Source organism: Dunckerocampus dactyliophorus, chromosome 1, assembly GCF_027744805.1.
Source record: "Dunckerocampus dactyliophorus isolate RoL2022-P2 chromosome 1, RoL_Ddac_1.1, whole genome shotgun sequence".
In the NCBI taxonomy this organism is placed as follows: Eukaryota; Metazoa; Chordata; class Actinopteri; order Syngnathiformes; family Syngnathidae; genus Dunckerocampus; species Dunckerocampus dactyliophorus.
Window position 1 is genome coordinate 4,968,677 of NC_072819.1, and position 13,290 is coordinate 4,981,966.

Sequence of the window (13,290 nt, forward strand, 5' to 3'; positions counted from 1 at the left end):
AAAAAACGAATAAACTGATGAATGAATAGATGATAGGTACAAAAAATGGCTCGGGAAAAAGTGTAAACCGCCACATCAATTACAGAATAAAATATATCCTGTTCAGCAAAAAACTAATTATGCTTTCATTAAAAAAAAAAAAAAAATCCAAGAAAAAAATGTCTCATCTTACAAGAATAAAATAACTATTTTTTTTTAGAAAAAAAAATATTTTTTTGACAAAAAAAATAATCTTACACGAATAAAATACCTACTTTTGATGAAATAAAATGTTTGAGGAAAAAAAGGATTTTCAAAGAATTTTTTTTTCTACGAGAATAGAAGTTGTATTTTTTCAAATATTGTTTTAAGAAAAATACATTTTTAACCCCCCAAAATATCAGATTGACATTAAAATACAGCTTTTGTGGTTTAAAAAAAAACTGTTTTAAGAAAAACAATATATGTAAAAGAAATCATCTTAGGAGAATAAAAGCCTACTTTTTTAAGAAAAATATGTTGTTTTGAGAAAGAAAATCATTTCAAGAAAAAAACCCTCCCTTTACAAGAATAAAATACTTATTTTTGATGAAAAAAATTTTAAGAAAAAAAGGTTTGTTAAAAAAAAGGTTTTTTGTAAAAAAAAAAAAAAAAACTTCATCTGATGAAATTTTGTTTTAAATCCAAGAAAAAAACCCTCATGCCAATAAAATAAAATATTTACTTTATGAACCTTTTTGGTAAAAAAAAAGTATTTTCCAGAGAAAAAAAAACATCTGACGAGAATAAAAGACGTATTTTTTTTCAAATATTGTTTTCAGAAAAATAAATGTATTTTTCTAAAACAAAAAAAAATCATTTTATGAGAATAAAATACATAATTGTTTTTAGAAAAATATATTGTTTTGAGAAAAAAAAAACTTTTCCAAGAAAAAAAAGGAACTAATTTTCCGAAAATAAATGAGCTATTTTGTGACAGAAAAACCTTTTTTTGTTGAGAAAAAAAGTAGTTTTCCTATTAAAAAAACATCATCTTATGAAAATAAAAGATAAAAAAAAAATCTTAGCAGAATGAAATACATGTTTTTTAAAGAATAATATATTGTTTTGAAGAAAAAGAACTTTTCCAAGAAATAAAAAGAACCGTCATTTTCGGAGAATAAATTTGCTATTTTTGATGGAAAAACTTTTTTTGTTATTCTTTGTCTTACCAGAATAAAAGATGAATTTTTAAAAAAATATTTAGTTCAGAGAAAAATAAATGGATTTAAAAAAACATTTTAGGAGTCTTTTTTAAGAAAAATAAATAGGACAAAATAATTCTTAGAAAAAAGCTCTCATGCTACAAGAATAAAATATGATGGAAAAACATTTTTGATTAAAAATGTATTTTCCAAGAAAAAAAAATCTGATGAGAATAAAAGACATATTTTTTGTCAAATATTGTTTTGTGAAAAATAAATTTATTTTTCCAAACAAAAAAATAATAATTTTACAAGAATAAAATACATCAAATCTGTTACAAAAAACAAATATTGTTTAGAGAAAACTAAATGGATTTTTCCAAGAAAAAAATAAATCTTGCAAGAATAAAACATCTATTTGTTGGTGAAAATTCTTGGAAAAAAAACAACAATTTTACAAGAAGACAATACCAATAGTATACAATAGTATTTACTGATGAGTAAAAAAATATATATATAAAAATTATTTTTCCAAAAAAAAATTATGATTTCGAGTGAGGAAAAAAAGTTTCATGAAAAAAAGTCATCATTGGAGAATAAAAGATGTTAAAAAATAATAACAAATTTGCTTTTAGAAAAAAAAAGGATCTTTTTCTGTGAAAAAGTATTCTTCTTCTTCTTGTTCTTCTTCTTCTTAGTAGTAGTAGTAGTTGTAGGCAAATGTTATGAGAATAAAATAAGCACTTTTTGAATAAAAACAATCCTAACCTTCCAAGAATGAATGCGTCGTCTTTACAGTTGGAAAAAAGTCACCAAAAAAAGTTATATTTTGGAGAAAGACAAAATCTTGGAGCACATTTGGCACTTTTTTAAAGGTTTACAAAGAATAGTGACTGCTTTATGAGAGATTGTCACAACATTCCTTGGAGTCGAGTTGTTTTCCCGCCGATGTAACAATATTTATTTGCCAGATGTAATATTATATCATTTTTCTCTTATTATTATTACGAAGGCTTACGTTTTGGGGGGCAAGAGTGACATAGCGACCACGTCCACCAAAGAGAAAGCATCTCACCAGATGTTCCACTTGAGCGCTGGTGCAGATGAAGAGTCTCTCGTTGAGTCCGAGCGCGGTGAAGACGGCCGAGGCGTCCAGCTTTAACTCGGCTCGTTCTGTTGTGGGTTTCCAAATGTTACCATACGGAAAACCGCGAGGAGAAAACGCTTCATTTGTGACGCTCACCTCCTGCCGAGTTCATCCTGACCAGGACGTGATCTCCTCCGGGTTTGACCAGCGATGACATCACTTCCTGTACGGTGGAGTTGACGGGCAGCGTGAGCGTGAGCGCCTGGTGGTCCGCCGTGTGGATCTGGTACACGACTGCGGCACAAACAGCTCTGTCAGCTTTCCCGCCTTGGAGGCCAAAGACAACACGCACACCACCACCGCATCACCTTTATCCTGCGCTCTGATTGGCTGGATCCTCCCTGCTGGCTCCTCGCTCTGAGAGAACCAGTTGAAGGACTGCTTCTGTTGACCACATCAGAGGGTTCTATCGAAACGTACCCGCTAGAAAACTAAGACTCCTCTTCTTCTTCTTCTGCTTGGTAGCAAAGGACGGACGGACGACAGGTAGAAGGGAGGAAAAAAGGAAAGATGCAAGGAAGGAAGGAAAGCCGGTAGGATGAATAGTAGAAGGAAAGGAAGGGTGGAAAGAAGGATGGATAGACAAATGGAAGGAAGGAAGCAAAGTAGAATAGATGGGTTGATGGAAGGAAGCAAGGATGGAAGAAAGGAGAGATGAAGGAAGGAAAGCAGGGGGGAAGGATGAATAGTAGGAAGGAAAAAAGTAAGGAAGGATGGATAGGTGAATGGAAGGAAAGAAGGAAGGAAGGAAAGAGGAATGAAGAATGGAAGAAAAAAGAGAAGGGAGAAAGGATGAATAGTAGGAAGGAAGGATGGATGGGTGGATGGAAGGAAGGAAGGATGGATAGTAGTAAGAAAGGAAAGAAGCAAGGAAGATTGGATGGAAGGAGGGACAGTATAAAGGAAGGAGGGAGGAAAGAAGGAGAGAATACCAGGAAGGAAAGGCTGGATGGGTGAATGGAAAGAAGGAAGGAAGGAAGGAAGGATGAATTGATGGATGGAAGAAAGGAAAGAAGGGAGCAAGGAAGGATGGAAGACAGGAAGGACAGAGGGATGCATGGAAGGATGGATTGTAGGAAGGAAGGAAGGTTGGATGTGTGGATGAGTCAAAGCAAGAAAGGAAGGATGGATGAAGGATGAAATGAAGGAGGAAAGGAAGCAGGGATGAATAGTAGGAAGGAAGGATGGATGAAAAAAGAAAAAGGGAAGAAAGGCAGCAAGGAGGGATGGGTGGATGGAAGTAAGGAAGGAAGGAAGGAAGGAAGGAAGGATGTATTTACCCTGTTGAGTGAGTGGTATCCATTGTCCATCCTGGTGAAAGTGAAAGTGAAAGTGAAAGTGCTAAACTAGTCAAGTTGTAGTGATTGTTCACATTGTTTGATGAACTGAAAGGTAAAAGAATCTTCTCACCCTCTGGTTCTTCTTCTGTCCCTGATTTGTTCTTTCAGGACGCTGCACAGTCGCAAATGATCTGCCACGTCTTTCTTCAGCTTCTGAAATATTGGAAAAGCTCCAATTCAGGAGTCTATTCAATTCACAAAACATCGTTATAAGCATCTGCGGCTGTAGGCAACATCCTGGTGTCCATCCATCCATGTTCTATCCTGATGTATTTTCTACATATGAGCTCCACAAGATGGCAGAAGCTGCATGTGAAGTGTGAAGAGTGGTCAGCACCCGCCCACGATACTCATGTTGGTCAAAGACAGCTACGTTTTCCTTTGTGCTTTCTCATGCACTCCTAATCATTATGTGCTTGTTCAATAGAAGGTGCGGGTTAGGGTTAGGTCTTAAATCCAACGATAGCAACAATAAAATATGATATATTTCGCTCACACAGGACAGACAAGACTTATGTTTGACTCATTGAAACATACGGTGACCCTGACCCTCACCCTCACCCTGACCCACCCAACGAGGGAGCTGATTGGTCGTTTGCAGAGCGGCTAAAAAGACAAACGTGAAGAAGAAAAGATGTCCTCCACTGATATCTCCGCTTCCTCACCTCCAGGAAGGCTGAAGCTATGACGTCTTCTCTCAGGAGGAGGCCGTAGAGCGCCACCCACTGGCCGACCAGCTTCACAACCTTCTGCTTGGCGTTGAGGACGTAGGCGGCCTTCTCCTGCTCGGAGCCCTCAGAGAGCTCGGCGTGGTAGGTGCACGGCTGGTTAAGCGATAATGAAGAGTCTAGTGCCGTGACCTACTTCCTTCCTACCAGAACCACATTGCTTTGGAAGGATATTGCTGCTGCAGCGCCGGGCACAGCTGACTGGAGGGCATGAAGACTTTGTGGGTGAGCAGGAAGTCGCTCACACACGAATCTGGTGGCACAGAAAACACGCGCAGATGTCCAACAATGTCACCAGAAGAGGAAAAACACCAGAAAAAGCTCTCACCTACTGCGTCGTTGCCGCTGGAGTCTAACTTGACCGTTTCCAGAAGGTGCTCCAGGATCTTCTCTGGCGTTCCTGACATCACCGTGTACCTGCACAAAGCACCGTACTGTGTTACGCTCATTCATTATTACTATTTCCATAAGAAACAATATGTCATGATATATATACAGTATACAGAACAGTAACACTAATTAAAATAAATTATACACACAATAATAATAGTAATATATAATAATAATTGTATATTCTGTATATACATTAAAATAAAAATAATAACACAGGTAATATAATATAAAATAATATAAAATATTCCTCTAATATATTTATTATGTGTATGTATTTATCAAATATTCTGAATATATAAATCCATATAAGTGTGTATGTATGTATACATATGGATGAATTAATACATTCTTATTTTAGAGGAATATTTTGTATTATGTACATAATATGTCATAATTGTTAATTTAATTAATTCATCATTAATAAAAAATAAACAATATATATATTTTACATTATTTAACTTAATTTCCCATTGGGGATTAAAATGTATTTAATACAAAAATCATATAAATAAAACAATTACTATTATTTTTTATGACTAATATATTTTTAATTTACTTGAAAAAGATTTTGTGAAAGGGTTATATATACAGTATGTTCATGACCACGCCATCAGACAAACTGTGTAAAATATTACATATAAACACACACATGTACATATTGTACAATTCATTGACATTTTTAAAGTTTTTTTTCTCCCCAAAAATAAATCATTATGTCTTTTTGCTCAACAATGATCACTGGATATTAATAAATTAATTTGAACAAATATTATAAAAGGTGAACTAGAAGTGCAGTATATTCACAACATATTCACAAAAAGTGTCCTCACTTGTTTCCCGCTCCTCCCTGCTCGGCTGAGTCGGCACGTTTTTCCAGCACCAGCACTGTTTTGCCGTGCTCCTCCAGCCGCACGGTGTTAGCCTCCACGTCCTAAAGTGCAACAAATAAAAGGGAGGGACTTCCATTTGTGCATAAAAAAAGACGGCGGTGGCGCACGCGTGTGTGTTGTCAGGCTGACCTTGAGAATGCGTACGAAGTCGTGTTTGTCCACGCGCAGGAAGTGACAGTGGTCTTCCCGCAGGATGATGGTGGCGGCGCGCGGGGCGTCATTCAGCAAGGCCAGTTGCCCAAAATCCTCGCCTTCGTGTAGCGTGGTCACCAGACCCTGCAGGTGCACACCTCACATAATTCTAGCTAGCTAGTAGACACAATTTGTCCTGGTCCACTCAATTGTCTTGTTGAAGAGGATAGCCAATTAAAACGCGCTACAAACGTCAGTACAATTCGCTAAGTCAACAATAACTGGGTTTGAAGTCATTTTTAAACAGCTAATGCTGCCCGCTAGCACTGCGACATAAGGGTAAGGCACATGAGAAGGAAGCAGGTAATCTTTTAAAAGCCAGATCGTCCAATTTATTTCTATAGTTATAGTTCTATAGGAACGAGGTCATCGCTGGACTTACCTTCCCATGGGTGATCACATTGACGGAGCCTTTCCAGATGATGTACCAGGAAGTGCCTTTATCCCCCTGACTGAACACTGGAGGGCAAAAAAACCAAAAATAAACACAACCCTGATGGGAATTATACACACGACATTCTTATATTGATGGTCCTTCTCCTATAAGTGCATTAAAAATGTAACATGAACATTTTATTTTCCACTTTCAACACATCAAATCTTTTCAGTCTCAGACCTAACCATATACCGTATTTTCTGGACTGTAAGTCACACTTTTTTTCATGGTTTGGCTGCTCCTGTGACTTATACTCCAGAGTGACTTACAGTATATATGTTGTTTTTCCACACTAACAGCCGCAAGAGGGCGCTCTAGGCTTGCGTGCCAGTATCTGCCACTCCTATCACTCCTGTACCACTGAAAATGTACAATGTAAACATCAACTTATAAAGACAGCTGGGAAAGACGGAACACAAATGCCCCCAAAAAGAAAATCATAATCTGCAGATTACAAGCTGCAAGTAAAGTAGTTATGCTATGTTGTTTAGGCTATGGTTATCTGAACAACTGTTCATATGTTACATTAACATACCAGCTATTCACGTTACAGTAACAGACGCCCCCCAAAATGCAACTTATAGTCCAGTGCGACTTATACATGTTTTTTTTCTTCATTGAGCATTTTTGGCTGCTGCGATTTACACTACAGAATGACATAGGGTCTGGAAAATACGGTAGATATTTTTTTATTTTTATGTTTTTATGCCTATTTAGTCATAATAATCGCTAGTTTTTCCAAAGGGAGAAACACAAAATATGCATTATTTTCCCGAAATTTCTTGCAGAGCAGAATGAGATGTGATGAGGTTTTTACAAGCTTGAGGCAATGTGACCAAATTGACTCGAGGGTAAGGACTTGTAGGGAATGTACGCAAATTCATAAGACCTTGCAATCGAGAGGACCATGAAATTTCCATACTTTCCGGTGTATAAGATGCTACTTTTTGTCACGCTTTGAACCCTGCGTCTTATACGCTGATGCGGCTAATTTGTGGTCGCATTCTGATCTCATGACATCTTGTGTGGTTCGGCGCAGTCATTTTGCGCTTACCGCGTGTGCCCTCATCAGTAGTGATGTGCGACACAAATGATTTCTTTTCTGACTCGATACTGAGTAAAATTCAGGCAGGTATCAGCGATACCCATCAAATACTGACACTTTTTACAAATACACCTAACTTGTTGGATAATAAAAAAAATGTCTATTTCAAATCATAGCATAGCTCATAAAATTAAAAATAAGTAATCAGAGTAATTCATTCATTTATTTTAAACAACTGCTTAACATTTGGAGAAAGGCTCAACAATTTACATTCCAGCGTGTTCCTGTTAATGATATGCATTACTTCAAATGACTGAAGTATCAAAGTATCAATATTTTGATTTGAGAACCGATTTTAGAGCCTAAAGATTTGCTATCAGAGCCTTACATATTTCATTATCGATCCGCATATCACTACTGATCATGGAGAATGCGTGGAGAGGTGCATGTGCCGCGGCCTTCAAGTTAAAGGCGATCGATCTAGCGGCCTTTGCTCGGGTCTGCCGGTGGATCTTGGCGGTGTGGGGAAGTCCACTGTCACCAGCGGGTTTCAGGGGGCTAGACTGCTGCATGCTGGGGAGGACAGCATGGGCTCGGGGGCTGATGTGTCTATGGGCGGGGTGTGTGGTGAGGGAATTGTGTTCTGTGTAACACAGAAGAGGACGACTTTAGTGGGTTTAGTTCCCAGGAGGAGGACAAGGACAGTAACGAATGACTTCTGGTATGCTATTGTTTCACCATTCGCGTTACCACACACACTGTTCGTCACTGTTTGGAAAGAAAGCATTCATTTTATTTGAAGTTTAAAAAATCTTTCTGTGCAACATCTTTATGTGTACTAAACACCTGCAGCTTATAGATCAGTGTGGCCTGTATATGTACAAATCTTTTTAGTATTTAAATTTAAGGGGTGCAGCTTACATGAAGGAGCGCTCAATAGTCCAGAAATGACGATAAAATAATAATAATAATAATAGTAAAAACACATCCTGGCCAAGTTGCATACAATTAGCCTTAAAACTGACATAACATTTGTTTGCATGTTCACCGTGCCAAATCCTTTTCATTTCAGATCAAAACATTGATTTTTTTATTTTTATTTTTTTGTTTTTTAATTTTTAAAAAATATTTTTGTTATGCCGTATCTGCTTTTTTTTTTTTTTTTTTTTTTTTTAGAAAAACACAAAAGTGTTGCAAAGTGGAATATTTGTGATGAGGCTATTTTGGCTTAAGGCAATGTGACTAAATTGGTCCTGAGTGCAAGGAGTGTACAGTAGGCATATATGCAAATATCCTATTCTATACAAGCTTCATTGAATTACCTTTAAAAATGATGAAATGCTGTATTTTTTTTAATCCACTTTCACCACACCAAGTTTGATCAACTGCAGACCTACCTACCACATGTATATATTTTATTATTTAACAAATCTTTCTGGGTTAAAATAGACAAAACCTTTTTAGAAAAACATCCAAAAATGTGTTCCATAGTGGAATATTCAGGATGAGGTTATTATAGCCTTAAGGCAATTTGACCAAATTGGTCCCAAGGGTAAGCGTGTAGGCATACATGCAAAAAGATCCTATTCTATTTGCAATAGAAGGGATCATGGGTCGTTACAATTAATAATCCAGGCCAAGTTCCATACAATTAGCCTTAAAAGTGACGCTATATTAAGAAGAGGGCACACGTCGGAACCCCAAGGTGCCTTGAGGCTAAGGTTGAGTTCTGAATCAGTGAGACATGAAAGGTCCGTAATGTCCTTGATTGTATGCACGCTTTATGAAAAGGCAGTTAGCGAGTTTTAGAAGTATGTGGCGTTGTGTGCTTACAGACGGTTCCGGCCTTAGCATGTGATTCAAACAGCAGCACGGCAGCCAGCTCCTTTCGCACCTGCAGGCACAGCGGAACAAGAAAAGTGCATTAAGATCTCCAAGGCAACCAACATGAATGTGGGTTTACTTCCCAGCAACATCCAAACATCAACATGACCGGTCCAAAAATGGCTGAATGATCTTTTTATAAGAAGTACCAGAACAAGTAGTTGTTGTGTTTAAAGTATATCAGTACTACATCTCTGCTTCTTTGGAATATCAGATAAGAGAATTATTGGGGTCAGAGGTGAACAGTGACTGACCGAAGTGGAGAGATGAGCGGCGGCCTTGACGTGGAGGAGTTCCTCGTAGATGACCTCCAGGTCCTCTGCACTCCTCTGACTGGGACTAAACACAACATAGTCGTAGTACACACGTCATTGACGCCCACTGACATTGTGTACTCTATGTGAATGGACAAACATAGTTTGATATCATGGGAGGATGTGAATGTACAAATAGATGCTTACATTATGTCTGCATGGTACGTAAATGGACAAATATGGACATTTGATTATGGGTTTGTAAAAAAAGGCAAGACATGTAAACATTATGTGGGTGTGTGAATGCATACATCAGTGATTTACAATACGTGCATATGAATGGACAAACAGATTTTCAATGATGTATGTGTGTGAATAGACAGACAGATGTTTGCATAAGAATGGTCGTAACTGAGGGACACGGATGGATGTTTATGTCACATGTGCACATGAGGAGTGTATGCAAATGGGCTCACAAAGGCTTACGCTGTGTGAATAAGACTGCTCTATATGTGTATGTGAATGGACTTACAGAGGTATGTATATATGAATGGACTTACAGTGGTTTACATTGTGCATGTGAATGGATTTACACAGTCTTATGTGTATGTGAATGGATGTACAGAGGTTTACACTGTGTGGATGTACAAAGGCTTACATTGTGTTTATGTAAATGGACTTACAGAGGCTAACATGGTGTGTTTGTGAATAGACGTACAAAGGCTTCCACTGTATGTGTGTGAATGCGTTTACAGAGGCTTATATTGTACGTATGCGAATTGACTTATGGAGGCTTACATTATGTGTATGCAAATGGACTTACAGAAGCTTACATATATGTATGTGAATGGACTTACAGAGGCTTACATTGTACAGATGTGAATGACTTTACAGATGCTTACATTGTGTGTATGTGAATGGACTTACAGTATGTGTATGTGAATGGACTTAAAGATGCTTAAATTGTATGTATGTGAATGGACTTACATCGGCTTACATTGTATGTATGTGAATGGACTTCCATCGGCTTACATTGTATGTATGTGAATGGACTTACAGATGCTTACACTGTGTGCATGTGATTGGGCTTACAGAGGCTTAAATTACAGTATGTGTATGTGAATGGATTTAAATTGTGTGTATGTCAATGAACCTACAGAGGCTTGTATTATGTGTATGTAAATGGATTTACATAATGTGTACGTGAATGGACTTAAAGATGCTTAAATTGTGTGTATGTGAGTGGACTTACAAAGGCTTACATTGTGTGTATGTGAATGGACTTACAGATGCTTAAATTGAATGTCCAGACAGGTATTTACATTGTGTGTATTTACATACTGTAAATGTCTATGTACTGTATATGGATACATTATTTTTTTATTCTTTGCTAAAAGCAACTTAAAAGGTTTTTAAAAAACCAACAGAATGCAATAAAATGTATGTCTTAAAAGTCTCAAGAGAAAAAAACAAACATTAAAACCCTCTTTGGAACTCTTTGGAACTGTAAATGTTTCCCTGCATGCATTATATATTTATGTGCTGTATTTACATGCAATAATCATGAGAGAAAGGAGCCAATGGCATGACTGGCGGTGAATAATATTTATGTTGCACTTCCTGCCACGGTGAAACTGTTCAGTTCCACAATGAGGAACACGATAAAGACTTTGGCTCAGTCTGCAAATTCCCCAAAATCACAATAATGTGAGCGAGCCTCTGTGGCTTTAGAGGAAAAACAAACACGGACCCGACCTCCCTGGGAAGCGGACTTAAAACCCAACACCTCCTTCAGAGGTCCCGTGTGCCGCGAGCTCTGACACGTGTCGCCATCGACACTGGCATGTGTTGGAATGTGGCGGTTTGTGGTCGGCACTGACCATTTGCGGAGGATCATGGTGAGGAGGGCGTCAGGGCCCAGCTGAGACAGCAGAGACAGGCTTTCCTGCAGCTCGTCCTCAGAGTCCTTGGCCAGGTGGTTCAGTCCAAACTCTGAGTCCAGGAAGCGGTAGAACTGCGTGTCCTTGTCTTGGAAGTTCAACTCGTGTTTCACTTGGGACAAACAAACAGAAATGATATCGTGTTCAAATACCTGTATGGGGGAAAAGACAACCTGGGAAATTTTAAAGACACTGTATGGAATAATTTAATGCATTTAGATATGAAATAAACGTGGACCAGCCAGGACAATTTTTTTGTCCCTTTCAGTTATGTTAGCAACGCAGATGCATTGTGCATAACAGTGTGCTTTAAATGAACATTTGAGTGAGAGAACTGAATAGATGGTGACTTTAAAACACCGTATAATAACACCAGTGACAACATGTCACGTTCCGCATGACAGTTGTGTGTTATTGTTGTAATTAACTGTCTCCGCGTGCATTTCCTGTTTGTGCTGTGCTTCTCTGAGCAAATAAACAACATACCTTGTTTTTGCACATGCTGGCCCCTGTCTCCGCATTCCAGAGCACAACCCGAACTCATATCACATTCTAATACTTGCGTGACAAATTGTTCATTTTTAAAGAAGCCATATGTAATGCTTGACTTCATAACAAAAGCCTCAAACTGTTACTTATTTTTCTATAGTTTGTAATAAGGACCCTTAGTTGTTGCCCTGGCGAGCCAAAAAAACCTAATTTAGCCATCTTCGTATAAAAGTAGTGGACCAGCCAGGTCGACATTTTGCAACTTCTGGTTCTGGTAAAGCATCCGTCTAGCCAATGTTACTGCTCAGAGTTGTGTACTGTGTCTGTGCAAACCATTTTTGAAAAAGAATGTCATAACACACATTCCTGACAACTACTTTACATGAACTTTTAAGTGTGAGAACTAAAAACGGAACGACTTCAGAAAGTTGTTGAATAACATCATTGATAATTCAATGACATTTTGTTTGTCAGTACTTATTCGACACGTCATTTGGCAGGTTTTAAAGAAGAGTTACGGAATAGTTGACCTCATAGTAAACACATCAAAGTCACACGAATGATGATCTAATTTGTAATAAGAAGAATAGTGCAATTGTTATTGCCATGGCAACCATCCAAAACCTAATTTAGCCTTCTGTAATAGTGTTTTTTTTGCATGTTTTTTTTGCATCTAAGCTAATGTCACTGTTCAGAGTTGTATGCTGTGCATCATCTTGATTACTGATAATAAAGATATTTTTGCCCAAAATTGTCTACTGTAAAATTCGTGGACCATCCAAGTCACGTGTAATGTTGCATTCGAGAGTATTTCTAAAAAAGCACTATAGACTAATGTTGGGTACTATTGTTCCTTATGTCTGCTTTAAAAAACCTTTTGAATAAAGTGCCTTTAAACTCTTGTAGAATGTCTGGAATGAATGTAAATACGTGCAAATCTATTCCAAGAGGCTCCTTTACTCGATGAGTGAGCCTGATTGGACTCTCGTGTTGCAGGGAGACAATGTGCTTTTTACGATGTTTAGTTAACACTTGACTGGATGATTTTTTTGTTGCAGCTTGCCCACTCAGTCATCAGCACATCTTAAGCATGTCTGAGTGCTGTCTGACACATCAATAGCTGCATATATTCAAATAAATACCAAGAAAAATGCCAGACACTGCATTTGATTGATCTACTTCAAAATGTAAACAAGAATTCAAGTTTAAACAAGAAGCCTGTGATGATGCAGGTCTTGGTGTCCTACCGTGAACCAGGATGCCTTCATCCACCAGGACCTGCCACATTCCCACCGCCTGGCTTCTGGACTGCAGGCCATCGTTTTGTCTCATCAGCCAGTCCACCAGTTCCTTACCGGAGCAACATTGTCTGCAGAGAGCAAATACACA

General features: G+C 37.9%; 1 protein-coding gene across 1 annotated transcript in view; it reads right to left on the bottom strand.

Moving 5' to 3' along the window:
* Positions 1 to 13,290, bottom strand: part of rapgef3 (Rap guanine nucleotide exchange factor (GEF) 3) — a 33,338-nt gene that overhangs the window by 5,730 nt on the left and 14,318 nt on the right. The window contains exons 4-18 of the mRNA XM_054795116.1: positions 13,149 to 13,270; positions 11,353 to 11,524; positions 9,473 to 9,557; positions 9,168 to 9,228; positions 6,236 to 6,312; positions 5,791 to 5,937; positions 5,602 to 5,702; positions 4,707 to 4,795; positions 4,553 to 4,631; positions 4,316 to 4,466; positions 3,721 to 3,803; positions 3,591 to 3,621; positions 2,619 to 2,694; positions 2,407 to 2,544; positions 2,239 to 2,336 (exon numbers count right to left, since the gene is read on the bottom strand). Of these exons, the coding sequence (XP_054651091.1) occupies positions 2,239 to 2,336; positions 2,407 to 2,544; positions 2,619 to 2,694; positions 3,591 to 3,621; positions 3,721 to 3,803; positions 4,316 to 4,466; positions 4,553 to 4,631; positions 4,707 to 4,795; positions 5,602 to 5,702; positions 5,791 to 5,937; positions 6,236 to 6,312; positions 9,168 to 9,228; positions 9,473 to 9,557; positions 11,353 to 11,524; positions 13,149 to 13,270 (1,510 nt within the window). The remainder of the gene's footprint in view (positions 1 to 2,238; positions 2,337 to 2,406; positions 2,545 to 2,618; positions 2,695 to 3,590; positions 3,622 to 3,720; positions 3,804 to 4,315; positions 4,467 to 4,552; positions 4,632 to 4,706; positions 4,796 to 5,601; positions 5,703 to 5,790; positions 5,938 to 6,235; positions 6,313 to 9,167; positions 9,229 to 9,472; positions 9,558 to 11,352; positions 11,525 to 13,148; positions 13,271 to 13,290) is intronic.